This window comes from Hyperolius riggenbachi, chromosome 6 (assembly GCF_040937935.1).
Source record: "Hyperolius riggenbachi isolate aHypRig1 chromosome 6, aHypRig1.pri, whole genome shotgun sequence".
Taxonomy (NCBI): Eukaryota; Metazoa; Chordata; class Amphibia; order Anura; family Hyperoliidae; genus Hyperolius; species Hyperolius riggenbachi.
In genome coordinates this window covers 221,446,473-221,463,691 of record NC_090651.1, presented here as the reverse complement: position 1 = coordinate 221,463,691, position 17,219 = coordinate 221,446,473, and the positions used below count along the sequence as shown (strand labels likewise).

Below are 17,219 nucleotides of genomic sequence, written 5' to 3'. Positions count from 1 at the left end.
AACCCTATTCTCACACAGAACCCTCCCTCTACCTATCCCTAACCCTTAGACCCCCTGGTGGTGCCTAACCCTAAGACCCCCTGGTGAGTGCCTTACCCTAAGATTCCCCTGGTGGTGCCTAACCCTTAGACCCTCCTGGTGGTGCCTAACCCTATGACCCCCCCTGGTGGTGCCTAACCCTAAGATACCCCTGGTGGTGCCTAACCCTAAGACCCCCACTGGTGGTGCCTAACCCTAAGACTCCCCCTGGTGGTGCCTAACCCTAAATCTCCCCTGGTGGTGCCTAACCCTAAGACCCCCCCTGGTAGTGCCTAACCCTAAATCCCCTCTTAGTGATCGCTTTATTGTGTGAATAATATTGTTTTACGAATAGTGACTGTAAAAATATATTACAATGTACTTACTGATCGTTTGATTATGTGGATAATAATGTTTTACAAAGAGTAAGTGATAACATTTTAAATAACGTTTTAGTTAAATACGATAGACATGTTTAGTATGTTTGTAACCCTTATTCGTCAAATTTAGCTATTGCTTGGTTTATCAGATGGATAATAGTGTTTTATAAGTATTACGTGTTAAAAACGATATATTATGATTTTGTTGTTGTGCAGTTTATTTGGTGGATAATAATGTTAATAAAAAAAAAGTATATTATGATTTATTTGTTGACAGCTTTATATGTTGAAAATAATGATTTATGAAAAGTGATTATTTAAATATTACATTACGATTTAACTCAAAACTATAAATAAGTATTATTTTATGTGTAAACGTTACTGGTCGCTGGCTAAGTTGGGAAACATTAATTATTACGGATGCAGTTTGAAAACATAAATTATCACAGGCGCCCTTTTTTCCTGTTCGGCGCCTGTTAAACGATATTTAATATGGGAGTCAATGGTGGCGCCCTTTTTGTCCACCTGCCTCATGCGCCCAAATTTCCTGCTTCCGACTTAGATACCGTATATGGAACACTCTTCCTGGCAGAAATTCTCCTTTAGATATGTGCATTATAGAACTTTGGTCTTGCCAAGTAGGCATACTAGGCAACATGGAATCCTTACTACCAGTAAGCCTCATTTGGTATTTTCACTAGAAGTGGCCAGAAGCTACAGCACAAGGTTAGATTTGTTTGCGATAGCGCAGGCCTTGGGAATACCAGTTGTCTGGGTTCATGGTGCACTTTATCAAGATGGGAGTACATAAAATTGGAGAATAAAAAATCAGTTTTACTTGCCTGGGGCCTCTACCAGCCCCCTGCAGCCGTCCCGTGCCCTTGCAGTCACTCAAGAAGCCTCTGGTCCCCCGCCACCAGGAAGTTTTATTTTCGTTGACAGGCCCTGACAGGGAGTCGGCGGGCTTTCTGCACCTGCACAGGCCTGGCCACGTGTATCCTTCTTCGTGTTCTAGTCCGCAATAGCAGCCTGCGCCTGCGCCTGTGGACGGGAACACGAAGAAGGATACATGTGGCCAAGCCTGTCGAGCCTGTCAGCAAAAACAAAACTTGCTGGCGGTGGGGGACCGGAGGCTCCGTGAGTGGCTGTGAGGGCACGGGACAGCTGCAGGATGCTGGTAGAAGCCCCAGGCAAGTAAAACTGTCCCTTTAAATACCACTTGCCTATGCAGTTGTGAAGCATGGGAAGGTGTGAGGGACAGTGAACTGTCACCCAGAAGGAGCGGTGGAAAGGCTGCAAGCTGTTCATTTAGAGAATGCAAAATGTCTGCAAGGCTTTTTGGTACAGACAGTACTCAGTACTCAGTGCAGACGGCACTCACTCCTGTATTCTGTCAGTGCTGTTATTTCACATTTCATAAAGAAGCTGAAGCCCATTTTTAAGTAAACTCTGGTGCCCTACACAAAATTAAAGTACTGTAACTATATTACAGTAATGTGACAGCATATCTCAGATCTCCCGATAATATTATTATGCATTGAAATGCAACAGAAGTAAAGTAAAATAAATTATCTTCAGAAGGGACTTTCTAGCTACAAAGTTACACGGCGCCTCTTTTGCCCGATCATGCTGAACAGGAAAAACTGCCTGCTATCTCATATAATCAGTATGTGAGTGAACACATTGTGGTGTTGCCCTCAAGCAAAATGTTTTGCTTTTACATTGTTAAAGGAAACCAGAGCTGTAAATATAAGAAGAACCGATACTTAACCGCTGCTTCCTCCTGCAGCTCAAGCAGGTGTGAGTCCCTCACTGTCCTCCCGTGGTCTGCCATTCAGCTGCAATCAGCCACTGTAATTGGCTCAGTCATGTCAGTCGGGGCTACTCAGGCTGATCCCGACAGAGCCTATTACCGGGGCTGATTGCGGCTGAACGGCAGACCACGGGAGGATGGCAAGGGACTTACACGTGTTTATGTTGCAGGAGGAAGCAGCGGTTAAGTATCAGTTCTTTTATATTTACAGCTCTGGTACACTTTAAGTTTGGGTAATGAGACCATGCTATTTTAGTGAACTGTACAGGTGCCCAGATACACAAGAAAAAAGCACCCACTACACAGTAACACAGTCAGTAACACAACTGGCTGGAGTGTACAATGATCAATAAACTGTAAAAAACATCAACCTCATCTATAAATAGAAGTAGGGACAGTCACTGTGGGGAAACCACAGTAGCCTGTGTGACAAAGATGAGACCAGGAGCCAAAAGGTGCAACATCGTAGGATAAAATCAGCTCAATATTACAAGAGTAGTTATACTCACAGAAGTGGGTTGCAAAATCTACAACCATCGCATATTGCTCAATACTCTGTCCCACTTTATACTCCAGGTCCTAGGTGGTCGCTCTCCTGGGGTCTTTACTAACTGTGGATGGCACCACACTAGTGGAAAGGACACCTCCAAAGGAGGTTTAGGTGGCAATGAAGAAGTAGGTGACAAAAAATAAATATCTCTCACAGTATACGTTAAAAAGACATAAATAAATACATGAGATACCTTACCTCTGCAGATAAACCAACTCAGAAAAACAAGGGTTTAGGTCAGGTAAGGTTTATTCAAGCACAATTAAAAAAGACAACGCATTTCTCTGGTCTCTGCCCGCTTCTTCAAGTCAATAAAGTGCCTTAAAGAATTCAGTTTGCAGCCTGGGTGCCAAAATGACTGTCATTTTGTTTTTCTGGGTTGGCTTATCTGTTTTTTTCTACGTTTTTCTGGGTTGATTTATCTGGAGAGGTAAGATACCTCATGTATCTATTTATGTCTTTATAACGTATACTCTGAGAGGTATTTATTTTTGGGCGCCTCCATCCATCTTCATTACTCATCTATAAATTACCACAGCAGCATCTCCCCCACACATGTACACTTAACACCATACTAGCTGCCGTAACATGGAACATGCAGCCCAAGCACTGTGATTGTATTAAAGTGGGCAGTCACCAATACACTGTAACCTCCCATGTAATATGCTCTAACCCCCATGCACCTGTCTACCTGTCTAGTTTACTAAAGGTACACTCTCACAATAGTGCATCCTCAGTTAGATAAATGGAGAACAAACACTAATAAACAGTAAAGTTACAGTCTGAAGCACTCATATATACCGTACACACAGTAAAGTAAGTACAGTACAGTAAAGAGTTCAGTAATGGCCACTTTTGCTTACTATTTGCTATATTTAAAGAGACCCTGTAACAAAAAAAAATGTTTCCTAGGGTACTCACCTCGGTAGGTGGAAGCCTCAGGGTCCAATGAAGCTTCCCCCACTGCTGTAGCTGCAGGCAGTCCAGCGATGGCTCCCCCGGAGTGTCCCGGAATCCTCCCTCGACAAGGCTGGTAAGCGCTGATTTATTTACCTTTCCTGGCTCCAGCGGGGGCGCTGTTGCGGCTTTCCGCGCGGAGATATGCGAAAATAGCCAATCTCAGTCGGGTCCGCTCTACTGCGCAGATGCAGGAGACTTGCGCCTGCGCAGTAGAGCGGCCCGACAGCAATCGGCTATTTCCACCTATCTCCGGGGCGGAGAGCCGATACTGCACCTGCGCTGGAGCCCGGGAGGTAAATATTTACATCCCCGCTGTTCCGAGAGGATTTTCGCCGCCGCTGTGGGACCAAGGAGGACAGGGGAAGCCTCAATAGGATCCGGAGGCTTCCCCCACTAGAGGTGAGTACCCCCCAGGGGAGGTTTTTCTCATTACAGGTTTTCTTTAATAGTATGTACATATATACAGATATTCTGATCTGGAGTGCCCAGGTCAGACAATGGGGCATATTCACTAAATTATGGTAAAACTATGCATACATGCAGGGTGCCCGAGAATTTGGGTGCTCAGAAAGTGCAGATAGTAGAATTAAATTAAATAGTAAATTTACCAATATTATACTCTATTCACATAGAAAGATATCGGGAAATGATGGTCAGGCACTGATAATAAATGAGAAGACCTGGCTTACAGTCTCCATTATTCATCCCAAAGGTGTTATTGGGTTCCTGAGAACGATTTTGAGCTTGGGACTGGTCAATGTCAATCAATAGACTGTGTATTTTTTTGCCCGATCCGATTATTAGCTCAATTGGAAGTAGGATCTAAAGTAAAAATTGCATGGTGTACCAAGTTTTATAGGACCACCCAGCATTTTTCTATTTTATAGGGGAATATCTCTTCAGATTTGCTTTCATAACCATGACTCTTCTTAATTGTGGTGGCCTGATCTCTGAGATATTACACGTCAAACAATTACATTTGATGTCATATTTCTGCTATATTATAAAATATATGAATAAAAAGAGAGAAACATCACCTACCTCTCATTATTGCACCAAATGCGATGGCTAGGACTAATAAAGACTTCATCGTTGAAAGGCAACCTAGTAGATATAATTTACAAAGCAATTTTAATAGGAGTGCTATTGGATTGCAATGAAGTGTAATGGTGGCCATTAATGATCCAATCTTTTTCATGTAATCATACCATTTCTATGTAATACAGTGGGATGCAAAAGTTTGGACAATGTTGTTAATCGTCATGATTTTCCTGTATAAATCATTGGTTGTTACGATAAAAAATGTCAGTTATATATATCATATAAGAGACACACACAGTGATATTTAAGAAGTGAAATGAAGTTTATTGAATTTACAGAAAGTGTGCAATAATTGTTTAAATAAAATTAGGCAGGTGCATGTCAATTTATTGATTCCAGAACCTTTAGAACTAATTATTGGAGCTTGTTTGCATATGTGTATCAGCGCCAAGGAAACAAAGTGGCCGCTGCTGAGAGAAGAACAATGTCCAGAGTTCACAAACAGGTAAATTATATATGATCAGCGCAGAGTCCCTAAAACAAAAGACGAGTCTTCAACAAAGAATAAGAGCAGGTAAATCTCCACCACAATAAATATTGAGTTCACGGCACAGCTCTGCAATCATGGATACCCAAAAAAAAGAAAGAGGCTTACCAGCTGGTGACAACCCACATTATAAGGTTGTATCAACGATTTGGTAGGACATCAGGAAGCAGCAGTCTGTCCAGGATCCACCAATTCAGCAATGATTCATTTCACAAATGGATATCAGTAAACATCATAAAAAACAAACAAACCCGGGATGAGCAGAAACTACACCAGTGCGCATTTACGCATCGTAGTTCGCATTTACGCATCATAGTTTGTAGGTGAAGTTTCAAAACTACGCTTACGAATTTACGCGTAGCGAAGTGCCGCTATGCATAGCTTATGCCCAATATGTGTAGTTAACAAGTGTATTGCGTAGTGAAGTTTGAATGCTTTACTCGCTGCTAATTTTCCGCGTGCGATTGTATGCTTACAAATTTACGCATTGGAAAGGGGAAGGTACGCATAGAAGAGTTCCTGTTAGAAGCATTTAAAGAGGAATTAATGCGTGAAATTCTCTGCATACGGGCATAAGCATCCGCATATACTTCGCTTCGCACTACGCGTAATTGCGTATTTTAACGCGTAGTCTACTAAATGCATACGAAACGGATATTTGAATTTGAAGCCGTAGTTTGGCGAAGCGTAATTGCGTAAAACTACGCGTAGTTCCAGCGTAGCGAAGTTGGCTGACTACGACCATCCCTGAAACAAACGGCAACGCTAAGTGTAAACCATTTAATATAGAGTTTTCATAGTAAAAACAGCTTCAAAAATAGCATAAAAACAAAACTTACATACGGAGCCCATGCAATGGGAACCCCGAGAAAGTTGAAAGCGTGTATGGGTCAACAGTACAGAAGTGTATAAAGGTGCCGCCTGTCTCCTTCCCGACTGGTCTCGCAAACTAGCGTCATCCCCTTATGACGACCCTAAACACTGCTCAAAATCCACTAAGGCATTCCTGCAGAGTAACAAGTACAACGTTCTGGAATGGCCATCTTGTCTCCAGACCTGAATATACTTGAAAATCTGTGGTGTGAGTTAAAGAGAGCTGTCCATGCTCAGAAGCCATCAAACCTGAATGAACTAGAGATGTTTCGTAAAGAGGAATGGTCCAAAATACCGTCAACCAGAATCCAGACTCTCATTGGAACCTACAGGAAGCATTTAGAGGCTGTAATTTCTGCAAAGGGAGGATCTACCAAATATTGATTTTATTACTTTTTTTGTGGTGCCCAAATTTACGCACCTGTCTAATTTTGTTTAAACAATTATTACACATTTTTTGTAAATCCAATAAACTTCATTTCACTTCTCAAATATCACTGTGTGTGTCTCCTATATGATATATTTAACTGACATTTTTTATTGTAACAACCAATGATTTATACAGGAAAATCATGACGATTAACAAGGCTGCCTAAACTTTCGCATCCCACTGTATATACCCATAGTTGCTTAAAACCAGGTACAGCAAAGTCCCCAGTATCCGGCAACGGCGGGGATCGCCTGGTGCCAGATACATGTGCTAAAGGCACTAACTTTCCCATCTGTGCTAAATAAAATACTCACAGAGTGTCCAGCGAGTATCCAGCACCATCTTCTAACCTTCCCGTCACTTGTAGCGGCTTTCCCAAGTCCTCCGTGCATGGCTCCCGGAATGTCACCTGACCCTTCTCAGGTCATGTGATATGCTGAGAGCTGTGAACGGAGGCTGGAAAGTTGCTAGGAGCGTCAGAAAGGCTAGAAGACAGCGCTGGACACTTGGTGAGTAATTTACTCACCGCAAAACCCAGAAAAACATTGGAGTTTGGTGTATGTAGATGTGCTTAGTAGTTAATATTTCACCAATAACATACCAATAATGCAATACATTACAGTCTTATTAGTTTTAACCTCTAATATATTTTAATGATGACAAATTCCAGAATAGTGCTAATTGCCTGGCTTTCCTGCTAATCTGCTATCTCTAATACTTTTAGCCGTAGACCAGGTATAATCATGCAAATCAGACGTTTGATTGAAGTTTGACTGGATTTGCTGCATTGTTGTTTTAGGTGTGTGATTCAGACACTACTGATGCCTGAAAGATCATCAGGACAGCTAGGCAACTGGCATTGTTTAAAAGTAAATAAATATGAAAGCCTCCATATCCCCCTCACTACCATTGTTCTTTAAATGTACACTGGTCATGAAAATGGAGGCACTCATTGCTGACCTCTTTCTGAAAGATGCCTGTTTCCCATTCATGTTAATCCCCTACTTATAATACTTTATAACTGACTCACCGAAACAGGAAACGACTATTCAGTTGTTCTGACCTTACAGATGGGGACAGCATTTTCAGAACAATGGCAGCCTCCGTGATTCACATGTATGTCAATGTAACTTCAACTGGTCACTTTTTTGTGTTGTAAAATCTAGATGATGTTACATCACTCTTAAGGTGGCCACTAATGATCCAGTCTTTTTCATCCAATTTTACCAAAGCTATGTAGTAGAAGGTTAAATTGAGTAAATATATTGAATGGATAATTTAGGCAGTACCCTTATATTACATAGAAATGGTAAGATTGGATGGAAAAGATTGGATCATTAGTGGCCACCATTACAAAGCAAAGATAAGCAAATCCACAGATAGTTCACTTTTTCATACCTCCCAACTTTTTAGGTTAGAAAGAGAGACACTTAAGCCACGCCCTTGCCACACCCCTAATCACACTCCTATTACACCCCTAGTTACGCATACCATAAAGATTTCATAAAGAAAATATGCTGTTTTATTATTCAGACCACACTAGTCCTTTCTATCCCGGTTCGTGTTCCTTCATAATAACACTTAAAAATAAGAAATATATACATTTTAAGGATGGGAATAAAGTTTAGAGTCAATTAAACACATTTTTCAGTAGAAAAATACATGTATTTACACAGATCTGTACATCAGTCTTGAAAGAGGGACATATGAGGAAGAAAGAAGGACAGTGGGATGTGGCTCCCAAAGAGTGACTGCCCCTCAAAAGAGGGACAGTTGGGAGCTATGTTTATTCCAGCTGGCAGGTTGGCTAAAAGGGTGTGCACACACACAATTGCTGTACCCCCAGCAGGGATTGGGACTCAAGCCCTCAGGCAACAGTTCAGGGTAGAGTTCTGTACAGATGGGTTGCTAGCCTCTAGTTCTGTTGCTACGGAGGGGCGGTGCATTGGACAGAGCAATGGGGCGAGTATAAAATCAATAGGCTCAGCCAAAATGAGTCACCAGCCCAAACCTCTCATTGACGCATAAGAGAAGAACATGGGGAAAAAAAAGAAACAGCCTATTATTTGGCTCTGTACATATACAGGTTTATCTCATCCTGTCACATGTCATCTCGGGTACACCATAATTCACATTTGAGATGCAAGTGTTAATTGTTTAACCACTTGCCGACCGCCCCCAGCCGATGGGCGGCGGCAAAGACTGGGCCTAAACGACCGCAATACGCCCATCGACGGAGGCAGCGGCAGGCGTGGTTATGCAGCGATCTCGTCATTCGTGACGCGATCAGCCGCCGGCGACTGGCTCCACCCCCTCGCGCTGTGACCCGCCGGCCGTTTGGAAGCGCCGGCGGGTTACTAGCACCCGGATCGCCGCATGTACATAGTATAATAGGCTTTGTAATGTATACAAAGCCTATTATACTGGCTGCCTCCTGCCCTGGTGGTCCCAGTGTCCGAGGGACCACCAGGGCAGGCTGCAGCCACCCTAGTCTGCACCAAGCACACTGATCCTGCCCCCCCTTCCCTCTGATCGCCCATAGCACCCCTCAGACCCCCCCCCCCTGCCCACCCCCCAGACCCCTGTTTGCACCCAATCACCCCCCTAATCACCCATCAATCACTCCCTGTCACTATCTATAAACGCTATTTTTTTTTAACCCTAAACTGCCCCCTGCTCCCTCCTGATCACCCCCACCCCTCAGATTCTCCCCAGACCACCCCCGGTGTACTGTATGCACCTATCCCCCCTGATCACCTGCCAATCACCTGCCAATCACCTGTCAATCACCCATCAATCACCCCCTGTCACTGCCACCCATCAATCAGCCCCTAACCTGCCCCTTGCGGGCAATCTGATCACCCACCCACACCAATAGATCGCCCGTAGATCCGACATCAGATCACCTCCCAAGTGCAGTGTTTACATCTGTTCTCTACTCTAAACACCCACTAATTACCCATCAATCACCCATCAATCACCCCCTATCACCACCTGTCACTGTTACTCATCAGATCAGACCCTAATCTGCCCCTTGCGGGCACCCAATCACGCTCCTACACGCTCAGATTGCCCTCAGACCCCCTTTATCAATTCGCCAGTGCAATATTTACATCTGTTCTTCCCTGTAATAACCCACTGATCACCTGTCAATCACCCGTCAATCAATCACCCCCTGTCACTGCCACCCATCAATCACCCCCTGTCACTGCCACCCATCAATCATCCCCTAACCTGCCCCTTGCGGGCAATCTGATCACCCACCCACACCAATAGATCGCCCGCAGATCCGACATCAGATCACCTCCCAAGTGCACTGTTTACATCTGTTCTCTACCCTAAACACCCACTAATTACCCATCAATCACCCCCTATCACCACCTGTCACTGTTACCCATCAGATTAGACCCTAATCTGCCCCTTGCGGGCACCCAATCACCTGCCCACACGCTCAGATTGCCCTCAGACCCCCCCTTATCAATTCGCCAGTGCATTATTTACATCTGTTCTTCACTGTAATAACCCACTGATCACCTGTCAATCACCTGTCAATCACCTATCAATCACCCATCAATCCCCCCCTGTCACTGCCACCCATCAATCCCCCCTTGTCACTGCCACCCATCAATCAGCCCCTAACCTGCCCCTTGCGTGCAATCTGATCACCCACCCACACCAATAGATCGCCCGCAGATGCGACATCAGATCACCTCCCAAGTGCAGTGTTTACATCTGTTCTCTCCTCTAAACACCCACTAATTACCCATCAATCTCCCCCTATCACCACCTGTCACTGTTACCCATCAGAATAGACCCTAATCTGCCCCTTGCAGGCACCCAATCACCCGCCCCACACGCTCAGATTGCCCTCAGACCCCCCCCCCCTTATTAATTCGCCAGTGCAATTTTTACATCTGTTCTTCCCTGTAATAACCCACTGATCACCTGTCAATCACCTATCAATCACCTATCAATCACCCCCTGTCACTGCCACCCATCAATCACCCCCTGTCACTGCCACCCATCAAGCAGCCCCTAACCTGCCCCTTGCGGGCAATCTGATCACCCACCCACACCATCAGATTGCCCCAGACCTACCCTCAGATCACCTCCAAAGTGCATTGTTTACATCTGTTCTGCCATCTAATCACCCACTGATCACCCATCAATCAGCCCCTGTCACTGATACCCATCAGATTAGACCCCTATCTGCCCCTAGGGCACCCAAACACCCGCCCACACCCTCAGAACGCCCTGACAAAAAAAAATCTTCTATGAACTCGCCATTCTTCTAACGGAATACCTTGGGGTGTCTTCTTTCTAAAGTTCCTATACTGCCCTGGCATTTTAGGGGCCCTAAACCGTGAAGAGTAGTCTTGAAACCAAATGTTGCAAAATGACCTGTGAAATCCTAAAGGTACTCATTGGACTTTGGGCCCCTTAGCGCAGTTAGGGTGCAAAAAAGTGCCACACATGTGGTATCGCTGTACTCAGGAGAAGTAGTATAATGTGTTTTGGGGTGTACTTTTACACATACCCATGCTGAGTGAGAGAAAGATCTCTGTAAAAAGACAATTGTGTGTAAAAAAAATAAAAAATTGTCATTTACAGAGATATTTCTCCCACCCAGCATGGGTATGTGTAAAAATACACCCCAAAACACATTATACTACTTCTCCTGAGTACGGCAATACCACATGTGTGGCACTTTTTTGCAGCCTAACTGCGCTAAGGGGCCCAAAGTCCAATGAGCATCTTTAGGCTTTACAGGGGTGCTTACAATTAGGCACCCCCCAAAATGCCAGGACAGTGAACACACCCCACAAATGACCCCATTTTGGAAAGTAGACACTTCAAGGTATTCAGAGAGGAGCATAGTGAGTCCGTGGCAGATTACATTTTTTTTTGTCGCAAGTTAGAAGAAATGGAAACTTTTTTTTGGGGGGTCACAAAGTGTCATTTTCCGCTAACTTGTGACAAAAAATAAAATCTTCTATGAACTCACCATGCCTCTCACTGAATGATGCTTGAAAATGGGAAAATTCACTTTTGGCACCATAGTTTGTAAACGCTATAACTTTTACCCAATCCAATAAATATACACTGAATGTTTTTTTTTTATCAAAGACATGTAGCAGAATAACTTTCGCGCTCAAATGTATAGGAAATTTTACTTTATTTGAAAAATGTCAGCACAGAAAGTTAAAAAAGTCATTTTTTTTTGACAAAATTCATGTCTTTTTTGATGAATATGATAAAAAGTAAAACTCACAGCAGTAATCAAATAGCACCAAAAGAAAGCTGTATTAGTGCCAAGAAAAGGAGGTAAAATTCATTTAGGTGGTAGGTTGTATGACAGAGCAATAAACCGTAAAAAGCTGCAGTGGTCTGAATGGAAAAAAAGGCTCTGGTCCTTAAGGGGCGAAAAGACTGTGGTCCTCAAGTGGTTAACCATTTCAGCCCGCTGGGATTTTTCACCTTATGCATCAGAGCAATTTTCACCTCCCATTCATTCGCTAATAACTTTATCACTTCTTAACACAATTTATTGATCTATATCTTGTTTTTTCCACCACTAATTAGGCTTTCCTTGGGTGGTACATTTTGCTAAGAATTATTTTTTTGTAAATGTATTTTAACAGGATTAATAAGAAAACAATGAAAAAAATTCATTATTTCTCAGTTTTCGGCCATTATAGCTTTAATGGCCGTGCATTTTTTCCGTTTTGCGTCCATCACTATTTACAAGCTTATAATTTAAAAAATGTTCATAGTATACCCCCTTCAAATGCATATTTAAAAAGTTCAGACCCTTAGGTAACTATTTATGTTTTTGTTTTTTTGTTTTTAATTGTAATTTTTTTTTTCCATTACACATTTTATTTGGGTAATATTTTGGTGTGGGAAATAAACTGTTAATTTTTAATGTTATTATATGTGTAAATTGTAATGTAAAAAATATGTAGCTGTAGTTTTACTATTTGGCCACAAGATGGCCACCTTGAGTTTTTTTCTCCTTATGCTTCTCGCTAAGCGGAAGCACAAGGAGGACGCAGAAAATTTTATTGGCAGAAAGACAGAAGCCTCTAGTAAGAGAGCTTCGGTTTTTCTGCTGGGGACACGGATCGGTGATCGGGAACCATGTTCCCGTTCACTGATCCCAGGGCTACCGGGGGACAGCACGAGGGCGCGCCCGCGATCGCGTGCGGGACCGTGCCGAAGCGCGGCACCGCAGCAGGGCAGCCGCCTGGACGTGAGCATCACGTCCGGGCGGCTGAAATGGTTGAAGTGAACCTGAAGTGAAAATAAACTTATGAGCTAAGGGGCCTGAAGCTCTAGCGGCAATATTACTCTTACTTCTGGCAGTGTGTACTGCGAGTTGCGCTATTAGCGGGAACTGAGGTACTCAAATAGCCCGGCGGTTGCTATGGTAACAAGGGTTACTTATGGCAATGCTCATTAGTAATGTACGTTACCGTACCAATGTTCGCACTACTCGAGTACTGCGGGTTGCGCTAATTGCATAACTAGCGGTTCATACTGCCAGAAAAGTAATTTTGCTATGAGCTGTCTATTACCGCCAGTTAGTGCATCAAGCCCAATCAATTGTATGATAGATAGTAGTATAGAAAGGTGTCTCACTTTTATTTTTATAGCTTTATTTTTAGGATTGCATCAGGCTGTCACAGCTACTGTTTAGAATCCACACCTTTTAAGCTGAAAAAAACCCCCAGAAATAATGACCCTTTGAATTGTCCTGCACAACTCTTGCTGTACTAGAAAACAGAAAGGGATATAAGATAATTTCTTAGTAGGGCAAGTACTATATGTGTATATGTTTATCTCATCATGTTACATGTCACTTTAGGTACTCTTCAAGTGTCTGTTTGTAGATATTTATTGTCTTGAAATGTCTAGGCAAGGATCAGGGGCATAGCAATAGGGGTTGCAGAGGTAGCCACCGCATCGTGGCCCTTGGGCCAGAGGGGCCCCGAAGGGCCCTCCCTCAACTACAGTATTAGCTCTCTATTGGTCCTGTGCGCATAATAATCACTTCTATAGATGCTTTGAATAGTGGTAATCATTAACAAACTGTTCCCCATCCCCTTCTTGCACCTCTGACAGTGTAGTTGCCATTGCCAGGTTTTGGTGCGCCATATCAATTGCTATGTATAGATTGCTTGAGGGGGCCCCATTGTAAAACTTGCATCGGGGCCCACAACTCCTTAGCTACGCCACTGGCAAGGGTTATAAAACAGCATAGTATACTAATGATAAAGGGTATTTTATCATCCTTATACAGACCTATCCTATGGTAAAAATGCTACGCATTGGCTATTCTTGGATAGTGAATGGTCCCCAATATATCTAAAGAAAATGTTACTGGTACTTACGCCACTAGTGTAGATCATGTTGCGCAATCAGGGCACCCTGCATTGCAAGCATATGCTTGCATTAAACACAAAATTAGACTAGCGCTGCAGCCTTCAACAATAAAAATAGCAATTATACAGCGTAGAGTGCTCCCCTGCTGCGTGTACAGCTAAAAACAGATAGTAAACAAGTGAGGTAGATAAGCGCTACATACAGTTCATGTACAGCCAATATGGCTGAAAGTTCTCACTAATTGGAGGTAAATTATATGCAACCAATGTGGCTGAAAGTTCTCAATGAATGGAGTTAATCTGTCATTCATCAACAACCAGTATGGCTGAAAGTTCACAGTAGACAAAAATCAGGCAAGCAGAGATACTTTGCAAAAGTTCACAATAGATGAAAGTCAGGCAAGCAGAGACACTTTGCAATAGTGGTTAGTGGCAAGTGCATTTAGGGTGCCACAGAGGCTGTGAGGTGGCCAATACCTCAGAGGCGCAATCGGGCCCAATCAGGCCGCATTGTCTGGTGAGTGGGGACAAGAAGAGGGGAAGCTGATCCCTAAATGCACTTGCCACTAACCACTATTGCAAAGTGTCTCTGCTTGCCTGACTTTCATCTATTGTGAACTTTTGCAAAGTATCTCTGCTTGCCTGATTTTTGTCTACTGTGAACTTTCAGCCATACTGGTTGTTGATGAATGACAGATTACCTCCATTCATTGAGAACTTTCAGCCACATTGGTTGCATATAATTTACCTCCAATTAGTGAGAACTTTCAGCCATGGCTGTACATGAACTGTATGTAGCGCTTATCTACCTCACTTGTTTACTATATGCTCGCATTGCTATGGTATGTTGCACAAGTAACGTAATGCGTGAGTAATGTAGCAATGTGAGCCATGTACCTTGGGTTGCACTAATTACGCAATGCACACTACATGAGTGTCATAAGTACTGGTATAAGTGCCATGTGCTAATACTAATTTTACTGTAGGGTAGTCAATTAAACCCGTTGAGACCTAAATAAATAAAAACCATCACAGAAATGCTGGATAAAGTTAGCATTGCTAGTAATAAATATATATTTTTGCATTAAAACAGATCTGATGCTGACTCTTTTAAGGTGCGTACGTACGTACACACGTCCAACTTTTCACCTGATTGTTGTTTAAACTTGTCGCTTGAACGACTTAAAGTGCAAACAACATGTCGTTCAGACGTCCTGTACACACTGACCAAAAAAGCAGCTGATATCCTAATTTACATGTCGTTTAACCAACTCGAAATGGACAGTGGAATGGATAGAACAATGGACTAAATTAAAGGACTGATCAAACGACAGTATGTTTTAACATTTATTAGTTGGACAAACAACTAGAAGTCATTTGTACACAAGTACACGACCTTACAGTCGTTTGAATGACAGTTGGTCCAACTGATCCGCCAAGCGGATTGGGCAGACAGGCTATCAGTTGCTCGACTGCGCGTACACACGTCCAACTTATCGTTCAAATGACAGGTTGGTCGACAAGTTGAATGGCAAATCAGGACATGTGTACATACCATTAAAGTGAGCCTGTCCCTTTTCTGCTTACTGTCTGTCATAAAGGTAAAACAACAGAGACTAAAAGCTCATACACACCTACCAACAATCTGTCCAACTATATTCCAAACTTGTCTGTTGGAAGATAAGTTGGGTGTGTGTACAGCTGACAAACAACCAGATGACCAACTGATAAACAGGTTGTTTGCTAGATCCAACCGGTGGATCAATCTGACCGTCAGGCAGGTTGGAAAGTGTGTACAAGTCTTTTGAACAACGTTATTGTTTTTGAATGGCATCAAGAGAGAGACCCAGCTCTGAAGCAATGGACAGACATGAATCTTTGGTAGCCAAAAGAATTGTTCAAGATCATTATGGAAGACAGCATCATGCCTGTACAGAGGTTTTTCCCCTCTGCAGTTGGCCATGATAGATCATATAATTACTGTTATTATTATTTAGTATTTATATAGCGCTGATTTTTTTCCATAGTGCTTTTACATATAGTCTTGTCTATTTTGTCCAGATCTTCTCCCCCTGCCTTCATCATACAACAGTACATGCTGCTCTGCAGATCTCAGTGTAAAGAACACCCATTTCAAGTTCTAAAGTCTGTATCTGAATATCTGAAAACTGAAACAAGTAAAAGAACTGTATCTGTCACCTATGGCATGAAATTTCATCTATATCAGAAAGCAAAAAGTGAGGGTATTTATGAATATATACAGTACGTTGTGACTGACTTTTAAACCAAAGTCTTCTACTTACCCTCACTGACCGATATGCCAATCTGATGTCCAGTATCTTTTAACAACTTCCAACTGTCCGCAGTTACACAAATGATGATCAAATGCTCAAAAATGAAATGTTCGTAAGGTTTTGTCACCCCAGAAAGAGGACGTTATACAACAAAGAAACAGTCATTCACGTAGCTAATTATATATTAAAGGTCTAGAAAAATGCCACATAGGGTGTTGGCAGGTGACGTTGAAATATGTAATGCACAAATTTATCGTATTGCTAGTGAGAAATGTGCCTCTCCCCTTAGCCTTAAGCTAGCTTGTGACTTTACAGTGGAGTTGGTTGTGCGGGTTTGATCAGCTCACTTTAGCATACATATTCATCTCTCAAGTGGCATACGAGTCAATTATTTAGTTTTTTGCTAATCCATAGAAATCTAATCATATTCTCAGCTTGATTGAATTATCAGAAAAATGAAATCAATATACCGTACACTTATGATCTATTTTTTCTGAAAATATCAAACAAATGATCGAATAGAAATTACATTTTTCAATTTGATTTTTCCAACACATCGATCAGATTTTTTCGAAAAAATTGAATAAACGTAGGATTCTTTCCAATTTCCTCTCTATTCGATTGTTTGGTCAAATAAACTTGAAAGTGGAATGATTTGATAGTACCATGTATGGGCACCTTTAGGGGGAATGGGAGTCAGTCAGAATGAATTCTTGGAACCTAAATGTCTCATAAACAATAATATGTGAAACTCCAATACATCTGGGAATGAGACAATGCCCATATAGACATTTGATCCCTATCCAATGCAATTGCAAATGGACAGATGCAACAAACGTGATGACTGTACCTCTCAGCCTCAGCTTCTTATCATGCATTCCTGATTGACTGTCTGTTGTGTCTTTTTTCATGACCTCTCACTTCTTAA

The 17,219-nt window shown here is 42.5% G+C and overlaps 1 protein-coding gene across 4 annotated transcripts in view; it reads right to left on the bottom strand.

Annotated features, from left to right (window-relative positions):
- The window catches only part of LOC137522654 (pancreatic secretory granule membrane major glycoprotein GP2-like), an 83,380-nt gene extending 66,935 nt beyond the window's left edge, over window positions 1-16,445 (bottom strand). For 2 of the 4 annotated variants that reach the window (XR_011022382.1, XM_068242726.1), the window contains exons 1-2: window positions 16,301-16,445; window positions 4,763-4,825 (exon numbers count right to left, since the gene is read on the bottom strand). Coding sequence is in view for 1 of the 4 variants with exons in the window: in XM_068242726.1 (XP_068098827.1) it covers window positions 4,763-4,811 (49 nt within the window). In the remaining 3 variants the exon portion in view is untranslated. Of the gene's footprint in view, window positions 1-4,762; window positions 4,826-8,284; window positions 8,449-16,300 lie in introns of those variants that run through there. The other 2 variants (XR_011022384.1, XR_011022383.1) reach the window with 2 other exon arrangements.
- Between the last annotated feature and the right edge of the window lie 774 nt (window positions 16,446-17,219).